An 18,864-nucleotide genomic window follows, 5' to 3' on the forward strand; every position below is an offset into this window, starting at 1 on the left:
TTGACCTCTTTGGGAGTGATGAAGGCTGGGGCCAACCCTAAGACTCCAATCCTAGCCCTATTTTCTGGAAATTAAGGGGATGTACAAACTGCCCCTTTTAGCGCCAGATCAGGGCCAGGGCAAACATGCTGCTTTTTGCAACTCCTTTTTGCATTATGATAAGGCTACGCTGTGGCCCTGATGTAGCCTTTCCGTGGTGCAAAAAGGAGCCCCTTTCTGTGCCGGGGGGAAAGTGCCATATTCACCAATGGTGTGACTTTTCTGCACTCCTTTGGCACTGCGTCATCTGGATGTAGCGCCAGAGGAACACTGTGTCGTCACCTGCAATGTGGTGCAGTGTGCAGCGTCAAACCAGCATGCGTGAAGAGTCAGGGAGTGTGCTGTGCAGACGCCATCTTCGCCCTCATTCCGGCTAATGATGCTGGTCTCTACGCCCCGAAAGGCCCAGTGAACTGTCTTAGTATTTCAGCATTCACTAGATTCTCTCTCTGAGGGTTTGGAGACGAGACTAATAAAAGTAATAATAATAATAATAATAATAATAATAATATAATCACTAATTTATATCCTGCTTTCCAATGGATTTATTTTGAATTTTAGGGGAGGTTCAGGTTTGATTTGCCCTTAACGCTGTTGAATTGTATTTTCAGTGGTCCATGAAAGATTGCATAAATGTGTGCACATAAAAACACTTTGTATTTTCTGCAGGTGTGGAAAGAACCAAGATGCTTCCAAAGGAAGGGAGAGAAGAGAAATGACCCTCAATTCCTCCTTTGTGGAAGAAACTGGAGGAAAGGAGACCTCCGGAAAGGTTAGTGTCCAGACCTCCCTTTTCGTGGTGGAGCCATTGGGACTTTGACTGACTAGGAAGCAATGGGGCTGTTATTTACAATCCTCTGTCTTTCAGCAAAGGCTATTTTCTATTGCAGATTACCTTTTGAGATGTGGCAGTGTTCTTCACAGAGGAGGAATGGCCACTCTTGAGTCCAAAGCAGACATTTCTGTACAACGAGGTGATGATGGAAACCTATGAAAATGTTTCCTCTGTGGGTAAGGACCCATTGCCCTTCCTATAGAATGGGGGCAAGTGCTCTAGAAAGCTACATTGCATGCAACACTGGTTCTAATTTAATTATTATAGCAACATCCTGTGAAATCATGGAATTTGTAGTCTGTAGTTTCTAGAACTGCCCACATTACACCGGATCTTAAATCCCTCCACTGGCTGCCCATTAGTTTCCAGGCAAGATACAAGGTGTTGGTTGTAACCTTTATTTATTTGTTTTAATTATTTTTTTATTAATTTTACATAGAAAAAAATACTACATAGCATATTATTACACAATAAACCATATTGAACAATATTACATTGTAGCAATACTTCAATATTACACAGTATCTATTTACTGTTTCACATCCAACAAAAAACTTTTGTTCACATCAATCAAAAAAAAACTTTTTAATAACTTCCTGTCTTTGCAAATCTTCTTTATACTACTAACATCTTTCTATATACCTTCTTGCTAATCTTATATACAACCCTTAAAGAGGTGAAAAATAAAAAGAAGCCAAACAATTTGTGTTGCATAGTCTTTTATGTATTCTCCCAACATCTTTAACTATCTGTAGCCTTGTTAAGAAAAACCAAAAGAGCTTTATATTTCCCTGGTCATAAATATTTCGTTTTCCACTTCACACACAAATATTTCTTTAATAGTGACCTACATTCATTTATATTATCCATTCGACCAGTCTTTCCTCCAAACCCCATCTTTTTTGCAAAAATAACATTATTTTTTCCCATTCCAGTTGCATTTTCTCTTTTTTATCCTCGTCAAGTCTATATGAGATCAAATCTAACTGCTTGATGTTATTTAATTTTGACAACCATTCCTCAGTTTGCAGCTCTTCAGAGTCTTTCCAATGTTTAGCTATGATTAATCTCGCTGACGTTATCATATATAAAATTATTTTCCAATATCTTCTTTCATCTTCTCTTTTCACAAAATAAGTCATATTTAGTAAATAAATCTCCAGTTTCTTTTTATAACTAATATTAAATACCTGTTGGATTATATCATGTATATTGTTCCAGAAAGGTTTTATCTTTTCACATCCCCACCACATGTGCACCATTGACCCCTTTTCCTTTTGACATTGCCAACATTTATCACTCTCTAATTTAAACATTCTTTTCAATCTTGCCGGGATATAATACCATCTGTGACTGATCTTAATGAAGTTCTCCTTATAATCCAAACATTTTGTGAAACCATTTGTCCTTTTCCACGCCATTTCCCATGCCTCCATGGGGATTTCTCTTCCAAAGTCCCTGGCCCAATCCACCATGTATTGATTGATCGGTTCCATCTCTAAGGCCTGTTCCAGACTGCCAAAATAAAGCTGCTTGGGGTCTCTTTGGAGGCATGCTGTTTAAATGATGCATGCATCCAAAGAATCTGGAAGCTGCATCAAAGCTGCACTCCTGTGCTTAGGAATGGAGTGTGGCTTTGGCGCGACCTCTGGACTCTTAGGACCCAAGCATCATTCAAATAGCATACCTCCAAAGAGACCCCAAGCAGCTTTATTTTGGCAGTCTGGAACAGGCCTAAGTCTCTTTGCCTTAAAATATTATAATATTTAGTTATCTTTTTTTCCTCATTTTCCAAAAGAAGTTTATCTAATTCTGATAATTTTGTCTCAATTCCAATTACTTTCTTATCATTATCAAATCTCATTTTTATTTGTTAATAACTAAACCAATTTAGATTTTTCCGTTCTCCTGAAAGCACATCCCTAGTTTTAATACATATTTCCTTACCATCTTTAACATCAAGCAGGTCCTTATATGTTATCCATTCATCTTGCCTATCCCATCTGTTAGCGAAGGCTTCCTGAGTTGAAACCCATGCCGGCACATTTATATAAAACTTATTTTTGATTAGTTTCCATGTGTTCATCAGGGCCCTCCTTATCGGATTATTATAGAAGTCTCTATTAACCATACCAAAGATATCCGTGCCAGCCATACCTAAGATCCGCACCCTCCCAATTTAATATATCTTTATCTTTTAGTCTAATCCACTCCTCCAACCAGCTCAGATTGCAGGCTTGTTTATACAGTTTAAGATCAGGGAGCGCACATCCTCCATTTTCTTTGCTTTCCTTCAAACAGTTCCATTTAATTCTGGCTTTGCCCCCTTCCAAATGAAGTTCTTTAAATCTTTATTCCATTGATCTAACGTTTTATTATTAATATTAATTGGTCAATTTGAAAAAAGATACAGAATCTTAGGTAAGACTGACATTTTAATAGCGTTAATTCTTCCCAGTAACGATAGATTTAGATACTTCCATTCATTTAATTTTCCCTTGATGTTACTCCACATGTCTTTGTAATTATTATCGTATAGATTCATATTATTATCCGAAATATATATTCCCAAATATCTGACCTTTTTAGTCACTTCACATCCCGTTTTTATGCAATATTTCTTTCTCAATATTAGTCATATTTTTAGTGATTATTTTAGACTTTTCTCTATTTATATTAATGCCAGATAACCTGCCAAACACATTTATTTCCTTCATCAAACTTTCCACATGACGGAGGGCTTCCTCCACTATAACCAACAAGTCCTCCTCAAACGCTTGTATTTTAAGTTCTCTTCCTTTTACTCTAAATCTTCTGATTTCTTTATTTCTCCTAATATTATTTAACAAATATTCCAGTATTATAATAAACAGGAGGGGGGAGAGGGGGCAGCCTTGCCTTGTTCCTCTCTTAATATCAAAATCTTCTGATTGTTCCCCATTTAATATTAATCTTGCCGTTTGTTTAGAATATATTTCCTCCACATTACTCACAAAGTTATTTCCCATGTTCATAATTTTTAGTAAGCAAAACATGAAATCCCACCTAACAGAATCGAACGCTTTGGTTGTAACCTTTAAAGCCCTTCATGGCTTGGGTCTTGACTACTTGCAGGAGAGCCTTCTTCCACACAATCCTCTCGCACTGGAAAAAGTCTCCTGAAGCCCAAGAAGGCTAGATTGGCTACAACAGGGGTAGGCAACCTGCGGCCCACGGGACAGATGCGGCCCGGCAAGGCCTTGGGACTGGCCCCCACCTGGTCCCACTGCCGATTGCCACCAGAGCCTTTGGCCTCTCGCGTGAGGGCGTGGGGCCTTTGGCCTATCAGGGGGAGGTGGGCAAGGGGGGGCAAGCGGCAGGCAAGGGTGGCAAGCGGTGGGCAAGAAGGGCAATTGACTATAGAAGCCTCCGAAACATAAATGTATATTAACATTTTTTTAAAAATCAGCAATTTTTATTGCGTGTCCTCCATTTTTAAAAAGCGTCCTCCATTTGAAAATTTTGTCCTACATTTGTCCCAGTTTATTTATTTAATTAATTTTTTTTAAAAATTTTTTATTTATTTATTTATTTATTTATTTATTTGGCTTTGGCTCCCTAGTTTTCTGAGGGACAGCAACCTGGCCCCTGGCTCAAAAAGGTTGCCTACCCCTGGGATACAACAACCCAGAGGACCTTTAATTCTGCCACTCCTAGTCTTTGGAATGACCTGCTGGAAGAGATCCGTCACATCACCACCTTAGAAGCCTTTTAAAAGGCTGTTAAAATGGATCTCTTTTGGCAGGCCTTTCCAGATTAGGGCTTTTCACTGTCACTGACACAGTTATTGATACCGATACCCCGGCTACCTTTCATAGATAGAAATTATTCCCTCAGCCTCTGCACTCTATTTAGTCTTCACATGTGGTTTAAAGAATAAAGGAGGTAGGAAGGAGAAAGATTTATATGGTAATAATAAGAACAAAAATAAGAACAAGTGTGATGTATGTTTGAATTGTAATTTTATTGATTGTATGGTTGTTTATTCTGAAAGTAAAAAGAATTTGAACATTATTTACAGTTTGACCTCAGTATCTGCTGAGGTTTGGTTTCAGGAGCCCACTTAGTAACCAAAATCCATGGATGTTCAAGTCCTATTACAAACATTGGCGTTGTAGTATGATGTGCCTTACATAAAATGGCAAAATCAAGGTTGGCTTTTGGGGGATATATTGAGATGCAGAATCTGTGGATACTGAGAGCTGACTGTGAAAGGTTAAAAAAGCAATTGAAATCATCCTATTAAGAGAAATGCAACCCATGTAATTGGACTCATGGAGAAGTGGTCAGATGGAACCAAGGAGAATGTGTTTCTTTGGTTGGTTTCCCTGGAAAGAACTGAGAATCTTGGCCAAGGAGGGAGTTGAGTCAGTTGAGGCTGAGAGAAGGAGGAGAGACCTCAGGACAAGAGCATTTCTCTGGGTTAGTTTGCCTGTTTCCTATTTTATGTTAGTGTTTTGAGTACTATCTTTTTTACAGTGGAACCTACTCCTGCTTTGTGAAGGCATCACAAGTTGGACTGGTTGATCTCACCTGAAAGCATCCTTCTTATTCATCCATTCCTATTGTACATTCTTTGAACTGTATGGTTGTGTTATCTATTAAATTTCATCCCACCTTTCTCCCATGGATGGGTCTCAAGGTGGCTTAGGATACAAAATAAAGAATGAACAAAAGCGTTGTTTAAAAAAGAACACATACTAGTAAAATAAGGATATTGCTCTTCCTTCGGTTGGAAGTTCGTTCTCCAAGATCTGCAAGGGATAATCTACAAATGTTAACTGGGAGGGAAAGAGGACATTGGAGGACAATGGCTTGGAGTTATATCTTATAGACAGTAGTGAATGGAGACTTCCATGTTAGTGGGTTGGTGAATCTGCTCTGTCTTTTAGTCTGAGCTCTCTCTGGTGCTGACTCTATTTTGGAAATGGGCTCCAGCCCCATGGATGAAAACCTGGAGGAAATTCAATGCCCCAAAAATATGGAAGTCACAGTCTGTCAAAGTTTACATGAACTGTGTGAAATGTGGTTTTTGTTTTGCTGTTGTCTGTCCTGAATTTCCCATCTCCACTAAATGACCCCAAGATCAAGCAAGAAGAGAGAAGGAGAAAACTGTGACTCCTTCCACTTTCTCAACCCCATTTAGAAATGTATGAACCTCTTCCATGGCAATGCTTAGACACAGCTTTGCTCATGAAAAACACAAGGCTTGTAATCTTTCACAGAAGACGTATTATTTGGGAGGCAGTTCAAGAAAAATCCTTCCAGGAAGGTGCCCCAAATTTCTTTTCTAGGCATAGAGGCTGGTGGGCTTTTCATCCACAGTTTTATGGTGGAGGTGGCCTATGACAAACATCCTTTGAACACAGACTAATGAAGAACTGCCTTCAACTTGACCACTAGCGATCCTGCTAAAAGTTTACATGATGAAGAGAGTTCTTCCTGATAGATCCTATGATGCTTCTCCTTAGTTTCACTTAATTTGCTGAGGTAAAATTGTATTTATTTGTTAGACTGTTCTTATCCTTTAAAAAAAATCTTCTCCAGACAAAGGACTTGGAAAGAAGAAAGATCCCTCCACAAAATTGTCTGGCCTTAAGATGAATGAGAAAGGCATCATGCGAAATGAAGAAGAGACGGCGATCGTGAACCAGACAATTCTTTCTGACCCAGAGGAAGGGATCCAAGTGAGTCTGGGACACTTTTATGCAATAGGTTCTTGGCCTTAGGAGAAAAGACGCAATATGGAAAAGGGGCACCAGCTCATCTTTCTACTCTTTGTTCAAATGGACAGGTTTTCTCTGACCTACGGAGTCAAAGCAGCCATTTGGATGTTGAATGCGGATTGGAGGATGACTCACATTTGCCGCTGGGATCTTACTGGCATGGCTACAGGAACATGGATCTCATAGAATCAGACGATGACCTGGAACTAACTGACAAGGTACAGAAGAAGCCTCATGCACTTTCCATGTGTTTTAGAGTTGGGCAGCATGTTCGCATCTGGCTGTCTTGCAAGGAGAGTCACAGAGGTCAGGGCAGGGGAACAGTAAATCCACCGCCAACTTTTTACTGAACGCTCTTCCCCCCAATAAATTCAATGCCTTGGACAGTCATGATTAAAACCAAAATGGATTCACTGTCCCACTAGAATGGAAGCCACTAAGGAGGCTGGATACAATGGGACACAGACCTTTGTCTTTAGTGAGAGCCATGCAATGAATTTTACGAGGCAAGTCAGGTCAGATCTAGGATTCCAAGTAGACAACAAATTGAACATGAGTCGACAGTGTGATACGGCAGCTAAAAAGGCCTTGCTTATTTATCAAATAATTCCTGATGCTGCTGTTTATTCCACTGTCGGCTTTTGAGGGAAGGGAATGAGTTCGGCAGGGGTTCAGCAGCCCCTCCTTCCTTCCTTCCTTCCTTCCTTTCTTCCTTTTTTTCTTCCTTCCTTCGAAGAGATTTTGAAGAGGCTGCAATGGAGCCCAGGAAAGGCAGGAAAGAAAGGTTCTGCTTTGGAAATAGTCTCTCTGTGTATACTGTAGGTATATAGATATATATAGATATATATAGATGTATGTGTGTTTGCCTCCTCTGTTCTTATGGTTGGGAATGGAGCTGACGACTGAAGACAGAAGAACGGGTCAGTTTTGTGCAAATTCACAAGTCCAGTGTGTTGAAATAGCAAAGAACTTTATTGAAAACACATAGTCAGAAATTCACTTTTTAAGCCAGAAGTGCCCTCCCCAAGCCAAAGAATATATTGAAAACCCTAAACCTAAAACTCAACCTTCTACCAAACCTAGCCCCCACCTACAATTCCCACCATCTATCCTCCACTATTTACCAGCCCCACTTTGCCATCCTTCTCACACGCACAATCTCTCCCTGCCCCAGACATTCGAAGAAGCTTGCTCCCTTTGTGTTACTACCGGTCCCCAACTTTTGTCGGCCAACATCCCACAAATTTTGAATGCTATCATTGGTATTCTAGTTAGCTGCAACAAATCCCAGCACCCCATCTAACTAACCTAAACCACGACCCACAATCCCCTGCCAATTTTATAACCCAAAGCAATTATCTTTACTAGTAGCAATTAAAAACTAAAGTTAACAAAACATAACTTTAAAACATACACAGGCGTATGGACAGAAAACTTGTAGATATAAATCATAAGGGCCTTTTAGCACCGCTGGATTGAATAAATATTTTTGTATTTCTTATTTACAAAAATAATGTTTCTTCACTGCTTGGGTTTGTGTGGCTTCTCTCCTGTGTAGCCTCTCTGGTGACTGAATAGGCCTGACCTCCAAGAAAAACATTTCCCACAATGCTGGCATTTGTATGGCTTCTCTCCTGTGTGGATTCTCTGATGTGTCACTAGGTTTGACTTCCCAGAAAAACCTTTCCCACAATGCTGGCATTTGTATGGCTTCTCTCCTGTGTGGACTCTCTGATGTCTCACTAGGTTTGACTTCCCAGAAAAACCTTTCCCACAATGCTGGCATTTGTATGGCTTCTCTCCTGTGTGGATTCTCTTGTGTATCACTAGGTGTGACTGCAGAGAAAAACATTTCCCACAATGCTGGCATTTGTATGGCTTCTCTCCTGTGTGGATTCTCTGGTGTCTCACTAGGTTCGACTTAAAAGAAAAACATTTCCCACAATGCTGGCATTTGTATGTCTTCTCTCCTGTATGGACTCTCTGATGTATCACTAGGTGTGCCTTCTGAGAAAAACCTTTCCCACAATGCTGGCATTTGTATGTCTTCTCTCCTGTATGGACTCTCTGATGTATCACTAGGTGTGCCTTCTGAGAAAAACCTTTCCCACAATGCTGGCATTTGTATGGCTTCTCTCCTGTGTGGATTCTCTGGTGTGTCAGTAGGTTTGAGTGCTGAGAAAAACAGTTCCCACAATGCAGGCATTTGTATGGCTTCTCTCCTGTGTGGATTCTCTGGTGTGTCAGTAGGTTTGAGTGCTGAGAAAAACAGTTCCCACAATGCAGGCATTTGTATGGCTTCTCTCCTTTGTAGATTCTTTGGTGTGTCAGTAGGTTCGACTTAAAAGAAAAACAGTTCCCACAATGCTGGCATTTGTATGGCTTTTCTGGTGTGTGGACTCTCCCATGACTGACAAGTTCTTCTGTAAAGAAGGATAATGACAGATAATACTGAATATCAGAGTTAACAGAGGAAAGTGTTAGCCCAAGATTTAGCCCTATGTTTACTCCTCCCTAATTGATATTAAAGTAAGTTGGAGTCACATTCCAATAACTCATTGGCAAAGGCAGAGTAAGGGGGCTGGGACCTGGACTCCAATTTTGGTGAGGGTCAAGTGCCAGGGAGCAGCCTTAAAACAGCCTTAAAACATATATAAGACAGGCATGGACTACTGATGGGGTTTGGAGGAGATCTCAGGGGCAACCCCACATTGTATTGCCTAGGGGCAATGAAATAATATTTTGCCCTTCAACATCCCACAGAATCCATTTGGGGAAGTGGAGGCCATTTTGCCACTACTGGGCCCTCTCTGAGCCATTGCAGGCCCAAGGAGGTCTTTCCCCCAGGAAGACTCTACAGAGCATTAAAAGGATGGAAGAGGGGTCAAAAAAAGGTAGGAAAGTTGCTCAGGGATGTGCTGAATACCATTTGGGTGAGAAAAGCATTAATCTCCATGCTTCCTTCCCACAAAATCCTAGAATTGGCAGTTTAGGATGGAGTTTTTAGAATCCTTAGAAACTGGAGAGCAATAGTGCCTCACTGAAATACAGATTCAAATATTCTACAGGATGTTGCTATCACAATTAAACTAGGCTTGAAAGGGATCTATGACTCCTAGTAGACTGCAAGTTGAACATGGGACAACAGTGTGATGCGGCAGCTAAAAAGGCCCATGTGATTCTAGGCTGCATCAATACAGTGGAACCTCGCCATAGGCGGGCGTGCAATACACGGCCTTGAGCATATGTGCTCAAGCCGCAGCGCACGCGCAGGGCGCAAGGGGCGGCGCGTCCCATTCAGTTGAATGGGTGCGCATGCCTGTTGCGCCCCGCGCACCTCCGTACCGCCGTGCACGAGCCCCATTGTTTACAATGGGGCTTGAGCATAGGCGGAAATTGCCATACACGGCGGGATCCGGAACGGATCCCCCGCGTATGGCGAGGTTCCACTGTACAAGAATAGTTTCTAGATCAAGGGAAGTAATAGTGCCACTCTGTTCTGCTTTGGCCAGACCTCACTTGGAATAATCCTGTGTCCAGTTCTAGGCCCCAAAATTCAAAAAGGATGTTGACAAATTGGAGCATGTCCAAAGGAGGGCAACCAAAGTGGTGAAGGGTCTAGAAAACATCAGGCTCTATTAGGAGCAGCTTAGAGAGCTGGTTATGTTTAGCCTGGAGAAAAGAAGATAAAGAGTGGATATGATATCTATGTTTAAATAGTTGAAAGGGTGTCATGTTGTGCAAGGAGCAGCCTTGCTTTTTTTCAGCTACAGAGAAAAAGACACCACAATGGATGCAAGACACAGGGAAAGAGGTTCCACCTAAACATTAGCAGGAACTTTGTGACAGTAAGAGCTCTTTGACAGTGGAATATACTCCCTTAGAGTTTGATGGAGTCCTCTTCTTTGGAGGTCTTTAAAGAGAGGCTGGGTGGCCATCTCATGGGGGTGATTTGAATGTGTATTCCTGCATGGCAGAAGGGGGTTGAACTGGATGGCGCTTGTGGTCTATTCCAACTCTATGATTCTACAATTCTAGTGGAACCATAGCGACATGATAATATAGTATGAAAGGGCCCTCAGTCGTTATAGAAAGAGCAATGGATTCAGGTTCCTTACCTACAGAAGCCACATTCTCATAATTGTCCATCATTACATAATTGTACAAATGTTTCTGTTTCTTTGTCAACAGATTCCATTCATCCTCGGAGAAATATACTGCCACATCTGCAAAGGTCACCTGAAATAGAAAATAGCCCTCATCCAGAGAGTGACTAAGCAAAAGGGGAGGAAAGCACATGGTGCATCCAAATATTATTTGATCGCTTCAGAATTCAGTCCAGGAAATAAACTTTAAATTCTGTTGGCAAGAAAACAGCTACTGCCTTTTTTTTTTTCATTTTATGATTATATATATATATATATATATATATTTACAAAGCTTGCATTTTTACAACAAGATAAACAAAAACATATATCAACAAGCTATAAATCTGTTATATATTAGGCTTTTACCTGATAACTCTCCACAAGAAACTGTATAATTTTATCTTTTAATACAAAATCTTATTCCCTTATCGCTAGGTATGAATAAAAAGGTTTTGTTTCTTGTAGCTCTCCTTAGTGAGCAGCCACTAAATAAAGTCTTATAGCTTCCCAATCCTTTCCCTTTTAACCATATTTTTCTTGTTTATTAATGCTGTTAATCTGTCTAGATCAGGGGTAGGCAACCTGCGGCCCGCGGGCCGGATGCGGCCCAGCAAGGCCTTGGGACCAGCCCCAGCCCGGTCCTGCCTCCGATTGCCGCTGGAGCCTTTGGCCTCTCGCGTGAGGGTGTGGGGCCTTTGGCCTATCAGGAGGAGGCGGGCGAGGGGGGGTAAGGGGGGGCAATTGTCTATAGAAGCCTCAGAAACATGCATTTATATTAACATTTTTTAAAAAAATCAGCAATTTTTTTGCATGAGCTCAATATTTTTTTTTTTAAAAAAGTGTCCTCCATTTGAAAAATTTGTCCTACATTTGTCCCGGTTTATATATATATTTATTTTTTTAAAAAAAATTATTTAATTATTTATTTTTTGGCTCCGTCCCCCCAGTTGTCTGAGGGACAGCAACCTGTCCCCCAGCTCAAAAAGGTTGCGTACCCCTGGTCTAGATCTTTCAATTCCTGTTTTTCGTTTTGCCAAGTCTCTATTTGTGGGTTTATTATAGGTAATTTCCAGTTCTATGCTATTATCCTTCTTGCAGCCGATATTAAGTATAATAATATTTCCCAATATTTCCTTTCTTCCTCTGGGTCTAGTAATGACGTCTTGCTTAACAGATATATTTCTGGTCTGAACTCAAAATCATTTTTTAATATTAACTTTATTTCCAAATGAATCTTCACCCAAAATGACTTTATATATGTGAATTGCCACCACATATGCAAATATGTACCCATTTCTTTTTGGCATGTCCAACACCAGTTATCCTTTAATTTATAATCGAGTTTGATACCATCTATTTAGAATTTTAAAATAATTTTCTTTTTTTTTGTGCAACAGTAATTTTTTTTGTTTTTAATCTAGCTTTTCCCCATTTTTCGAAGCCTAAATTGGATCCCAACTCTTGTGCCCATTTTATCATAGAATCATTAATTTCCACTTCTTCAAGGGATCTTTTCAGTAAGATGTTATATATTTTACATAATTTTTTTCATCTTCTTTCATTAATATTCATTATATTCTTTCTCAAAACCAAATAAACTCTTATCCTTTGTAAATCTGGCTTGGTAGACCTATTGTGACAAGGTCTATCATGCGCATGATGAATTGGGCACAAGGCCATGAAGGTTCATGTTGCGAATCTCTTCCTTTTAGTTGGTTTCAAGGTGATACAAGATTCCTTTGCATACTGTTGGGCATGCTTTGATTGTGAATTCCTGCATGGCAGGGGTTGGACTTGATGGCCTTTGTGGTCTCTTCCAACTCTACAATTCTATGATTCCTTCTTTAAGTTGAATATAATTCAACCAATTCATATGGCCTATTTTAGTTATGGTTTCTTCCTTTAATCTTAATATAACATTTCCTTCATTATCATGAGTTAATATGTCTCTGTACCTTATCCATTTCTGATCTTTTCCCCATTGGCCTAAAAAAGCATCCTGTGGGGAAACCCAAAGTGGAAGTCCAATGTAAAACATTTGTTCACAATTAGCCAGTTTTCCTCAATAGATGTTCATTAAAGACTTTGTCACGTTTGTTCCCATCATACCAGACGTATGCAAAAAAGCTATTGCCTTTGAGATCCAGTTTGACTCGAATATTTTCAATTTAATATACAATATAATAAATAAATATTATTTAGGGCATGGCTGGGATACTGAGGATGGATTCGGATACTGACTATCCCAACACATATAGTCTATTTAGCCACAAAATAATTATGGTGCATTTAGACATTTCTTGCCAAATTTCAGAGGCAAATGTCATTTTTAAAAAACAGTTCTGGGGAGGACTCTGGACTTGAGGGCCACTGGGCCCACCCCCAATTTAGATTCAGAGATGGTCTGCCATATCCCCAACATTTCACAGACAGGAAAAGCAATGCACATGTGCACAAGCAACACCAGAAGGTGGAGAGGGTGGCCAAAGTTGTTTATGAGGAAGATCACACAACCTAGGAAGGGCACAGCAATTTGCTTTTGGCTCAGTCTCGCAGCAAGGGAAGACACTTGCTACTTCTCTCCTCTCCTCTCCCCCCTTTTTAGTTGATGGGGTGCAAACTCCTTGGAAGTCATTTTGCAGCAACTGAAATGAGTTGAGGAGAAGGGGGAAAGTGGGAGGAGGAGAGAGAAACAGGGACATTTTTGAAAGCCCCTGAAAAAGTGGGGTGACAGAGGATTACCAGGAGTTTTACTGCCAAACTGGGACAATATGTTCTCCACTTGTTTTCATGAGCTGGCCCAGCAGTGACACAAATGAAACTAATAGTCAGGATGGCAACTCACCAAAGAGTTGTATTTCGACAGCCTCTTTCTCTTGGAGCCCAACTCCCTCTGCTTGGCTTCTCTGTTGGCCATTAGGTGGGAAGGGGGATCCTGGTGGCCCTGCACTTGGATCTCTTCCAGCAAAATATGCCCCAAAGCTGTGTAGAAGGAGACTGAGATGAAGTTCCTGAGAAAAGAGACTAGATTTAGGCTTGATTTGTCAAGAAACCCTGCATCACTCAAAGACACAGAGAACAGCATGCTGCTAGTAAGATACGCAGGTGACATATGCCTCCTTTGGGCCGATGTAGAGGTGAGCATCCCCTTCCTCCCTCTTCACCAAACAAAGCCCCCTGGACCTAGCATAGATTCACTGCAGCTCCCTTACACAACAGATACTCCATGTTAAAACACTTTTGACGTTGCTATGTTGTGCAGCATGTGAGGCAACACATTAACGTATGGTGCCAGATTCTCCACCTTGACTGTAGTCAGTAGCTTGTGAGCTGAAGAAACACCTGTCGCTTTCTCACTGAGCAAAGAGACCTTGTAATCTTCTCTCAGATGAGGCTTTTATTCCTATAAGAGGTTCCATTGTGTACAACACTATATACATTGACACCCTCCACCATCCACACCAGTAACAACCCACTCTGAGGCACACACTGTCTGACCCTTCCTCAGTGACAGTTGAGAATGACAGTTGACAGTTGCATCAACATTCCAGTGATGCACTGTTTAAATGCTGACACATCTAACTGCCACTAGAGCTGTCAATGCCTTCCACAACAGCTCCACCTAGTGGCCACATGCATGTCATTTCCTCAGACCTGTTCACCATGGTCCTGACACTCCATGCCTTGTGAGAGTGGAGGGGGGTCAGGGGATGGGGAATGGGAGAGGACCCTGGCTATGTCCCTGTAGCTAGATGTGAAATGAGCGCATCCTCTGCTGAAACCTCCTGACCTCCCCAGTGGCCCTCAGAGAAGGTCTTCCTTTGGCTTCTGGCTAGAGAAACACAGCTGGAGGCTTCTCCAATGCCTCGCACCCAACGCTCTCATCAGGCATGGAATGAACATGGAGCATGGCTTCCACAATTCCCATTTTGCATTTTGTATTCCTTCTAATTTCACATCTATTTTAAACCTCTCCCTCATTTGATGATAAAGATACCAGTGACAATCTAGGCCTGATTCTTTAAGTTCTTCTTGTGTTTTGATCTCTAGTTTTCCTTGCGATTCTTTCAGTACATCCTTGTATCTCAACCATTTAGTTTTCTGGATACTTTTCCTCCCGAAAAGAGCCTCATGCGGCAAAAACCATAAAGGTAATTTTTTGAACATATTCTACACTTGTTTTTCCCCCAGATCTTCAAAAGAGCTTTTCTTACTAAATGATTTCTGCTTTCTTTATGAACTTTCTCTTTACCATAAATTAGGTATCCATGCCACCCAAATCTTAAATGTTCACCCTCCAGACATAACAACTGTTCATTCTCTAACAAAACCCATTCTCTAATACAAACTAAACAACAAGCAGCATCATAAAGTTTTGAGTTTGGCAAACCCAGCCCTCCTCTACTTTTGTCATCACAAAGTATTTTCGTTTTTATCCTGGCTCTTTTTTAATTCCAAATAAATTTTGAGATTTCCTTTTGCCATAGATTCAAGGGTTTTTCATTCTGGATGATGGGTATCGCTTGGAACAGAAACAGTATTTCAGGAAGGAAACTCATTTGGATCAGTGATATTGTTCCTAATAGCGATAAGTGTAGTTTCCCCCATTTTTCTAGGTCTTTTCTGATTTCCTTCCATGTGTCTCATAGTTATTCTGAAATGGATCTGAGTTTTTATTTGTTAAATTTATTCCTAGATATTTAACTTTCTTTCCTACTATAAATCCACTAATTTCTTCCAGGATTTCTTCTTCCTTTTCCCCATATTTTTTGTTATTAATGTTGTTTTGTCTCTGTTTCCTTTTAGTCCTGAAACATATTCCAATTCCACTATTACATCCATCAATTCTCTTGTGCTCTTTTCTGGGTTCTCCAGGGAATAAACAAATGTCGTCTGCAAAGACTCTCATTTTAAACTCAACGTATTTTAATGTTTATTTCCATTGATCTTATTTTCTAATCTTATCCTATTATTCAGTGCTTCAAGGATCAGAATGAACAAAAGGGGTGAAAGTGGAAAAGCTTGCCTTGTACCTTTAGAAATCTCAAATTCTTCTGTTTCTTTATAGTTAACAATTAGTTTGGCTCTTTGATCTTTATACATTGCCTTTATCCATCTTAAATAAGAAGCTCCTATTCTGATTTTTTCAAGTGTCGCAAATAACATATCCCATCCTATGTTATCGAAGGTTTATTCGAAATTGACAAAGATTAGTGCAAGTTTTCTTCGTTCTGCCTTTCAAAATATTCAGTTATATTTAAGATGTTTAATATGTTATCACTTTCCTTTAGATATTTAAGTTTATTCTGTATTTCCATTGCTTCTTCTGTATAGGGTTATGAGGGACGATTGCATCCTGGATTATGCTCATTTTTGGGATGTGAAGACCTATGTAAATTCATTTTATAAATCTAGTGAAACAAATACCTCACAAATCTCTAGTAAACAACACGTACACACACAGTCCCCACACAATTGACTCACTGGCGTACTGTGTGTCTGGGGTCTGGAAATCTCACTTCCTCTTTCTGGGAAGACAATGCTGCCAGAGACTGAATTTGGGACTTTATGTCTGCAAAGCATGGGACCATTCTCTCAGCTGCAACCCTTTCACACAATCCTGGACTGAAACATTTAAACAAAGTCCTCTTTCAGCTCCAGGAATAAATGCCTACCTTCAGTACAAAGACACAGACTTCTGCAGCCCCAGAAATGCCTCTCCTTCGGTCCTTTATGGCTGGAGCTTCCCTGGGTCAGAGGCCGTCTCCTCAGCCGTAGAGAAGGGTTGCTCTGAGTGCGAAGGAGGAGGAGGTCCAAGGGCTGAGGGAGGGAAGGCAATGGGGAAAGGTCAGTGCCAATGGCCATGGAGGGCAGAAGGTGACAATGCCTAGGAAACTCCTCTGAGTCCCAGCCCTGGGAATGAGAGGCAGGAGTGAGTCCAGGGGGCTGAGGGGGTCTCCTTTCGCAAAGGGGGAGGCAAGGACCGGTGGACCCTCCCCAGCTAGGGCCCAAAGGGAGGGTCTCTTTCCCCACCTCTCTCTCCCAGCCCCCAAAGCCCAGGCCAGTGTTGCCAATCTGGTGACTTTCAAACCAAAATGGGCACTTTTCAGAGCCTTTGGTGTGATTTTGGTGATTGGTTTTAATGGTAATTTTGAGATTTGAAATAAGTATTTGGGGAGTTTTGGCCAAATGTTTGGGGAATTATCTTCGAGGCTTGTTGGCAACACTGCCAGCCTCCCTACTGGCCCTGAGTCCCTGACTCCCTTCCTCAGACCCCAAGGCCCCTTCCTTCCTTCCTTGGCCCCAAAATGGCAGGCCAGAGGTACAAAGGGACACGCTGCCTTCCTTTAGGCCCAAGGAGCCTGGCCTTCTTGCTCTGGAGCCTCAGTAGAAGAAGACATACTTCTGTTCAACTGAGGCCTCAGAGGGTCTGGAACATTATTCCCCACAGTCACAAGCAGCACAAAATGGCCGCCAGAATACAAAATGGTTGCCTCCGTCTCAGCGCTTGGCAGTTGACGGTTTGAGGCCTTCAGGGAACCCAAAATGGAGGATGAAAGGGCCCCAAAGTCGGAAGGGACCCGAAACAGGATTTCTGATCCTAAAGAAAGGTTTTCCTGATGGCATCCAATGGCTGTGAGAGCACAAAAAGTCCCCAAACAGGATTTCCAAAGCTTAACAACACCTAAACATTTTCCTGATGCTATTGAAAGGAGGAATCTGATCCCCTCCTTAATTACAATCAATAGTGAAAGATATTAATATTAATATTAAGAGTGTCCATCGTCCACAACCCAGCTCAGCTCTTGACCGCTCAGGGAGGCCAGTCCAGCTGCAGGTGGCCCTCCGTCCGTCCGTCCTCCTTTCCTTCTGCATTCCTCCTCTTTTCCCCATTATCAGCCCCTTTCCCAAGAAGGCTGCATCTGCACTATAGAAATAAGGCACTTTGGCACCACTTTAACCGCTCAGTGCTATGGAATCCTGGGATTTTACCTTTGGGACACTAAGCCTTCTCTGCCAGAGAGCTCTCATGCCACAAGAAACTACAGATCCCAGGATTCCATAGCATGGAGCCAGGAGAGTTAAAGCAGTTTCGAACTGGATTATTTCTGCAGTGCAGATACAGCCTGAGTTGGTTGTAAAAGGGCAGAAGCACCCAAGTCTTGTTTTTACCTTCCTAATAATGGGTTTCCTTTAAAAGAAAGAAGCAGTTTGCTTTTTGTCTAATCCTTATTCTTCTTTTTGTTTGTTTGTTTGTATGTATTATTCTTGGTAATATGAGTTATTCTGTTCTGCCTCCTTCCTTCTTCCCTGAAAATCTATTAATAAGAAAACTGGGGAGACTTTTAAAACCTCCCAAAGGAGCCACTTTTGGCCTTTTTTGGGGGACAAGCCTCCTCTTAGAAGCCAAAGCCCAATGTTTGTGAAGAAGAAGAATAAGGCTTGTATTAAAACTATCCCCCCATTTCTGATCCCTTTTAAAACCCTTGTTCCGCAGAAGGAGCAGAGCTGTGTAATAAGAAAACCCTCTTAGAAAGACACACAAAAGATATACAAAGAGACACACTTCCTTCCTTTTGGCCCAAGGAGCCTGGCCTCCTTCTGACTCTGGAGCCTCAGGAGAGAAAGAGAGGCCTCTGTTCAACTGAGGCCCCAGAGAAGGTTCCAGAACATTGTTCCCCACAGTCACAAGCAGCACAAAATGGCCGCCAGAACACAAAATGGCCACCTCTGCCTGAGTAGTAGATACTCTAAGGAAGTATTTACTATAAATAACAAAATATAACTAAAATATAAGTCCTACAAGATATTAAGAGTCTTGCATCTACAATGTTTGTAGGTATATAATATTCAGTTCATACAAGCTATTAAAATAACAAATAAACCCAAGTGTCCAATTCTGAGACTAACTTCCAAGATCCGCTCTTTAACTCTCTCTCTCGATCTCCAACCGACACAATTCCCCCAACTGTCTCTTGGTCTCTCAGGCCTTATATCTCCTTCTCACGGAAGCTTCCAGAAGAACCTTTATCTTGCTCTCTGATTGGTCAAGAGAGCCTTCCGTAGCAGTGATGTC

The 18,864-nt window shown here is 41.2% G+C and overlaps 1 protein-coding gene across 1 annotated transcript; it reads right to left on the reverse strand.

Moving 5' to 3' along the window:
• Positions 1-241: 241 nt before the first annotated feature.
• On the reverse strand, positions 242-16,917 carry LOC149301660 (uncharacterized). Its single transcript, XM_089484261.1, has 5 exons — positions 16,463-16,917; positions 13,633-13,798; positions 10,758-10,878; positions 8,667-9,062; positions 242-321 (listed from the first exon to the last, which is right to left on the reverse strand). The coding sequence occupies exons 2-5, from the start codon at positions 13,702-13,704 to the stop codon at positions 242-244; spliced, it is 669 nt and encodes a 222-aa protein (XP_089340387.1). The 5' UTR covers positions 13,705-13,798; positions 16,463-16,917.
• Between the last annotated feature and the right edge of the window lie 1,947 nt (positions 16,918-18,864).

Source organism: Sceloporus occidentalis, unplaced genomic scaffold, assembly GCF_023333645.1.
Source record: "Sceloporus occidentalis isolate IW3139 unplaced genomic scaffold, rSceOcc1.0.p SCAF_21, whole genome shotgun sequence".
Lineage (NCBI taxonomy): Eukaryota > Metazoa > Chordata > Lepidosauria > Squamata > Phrynosomatidae > Sceloporus > Sceloporus occidentalis.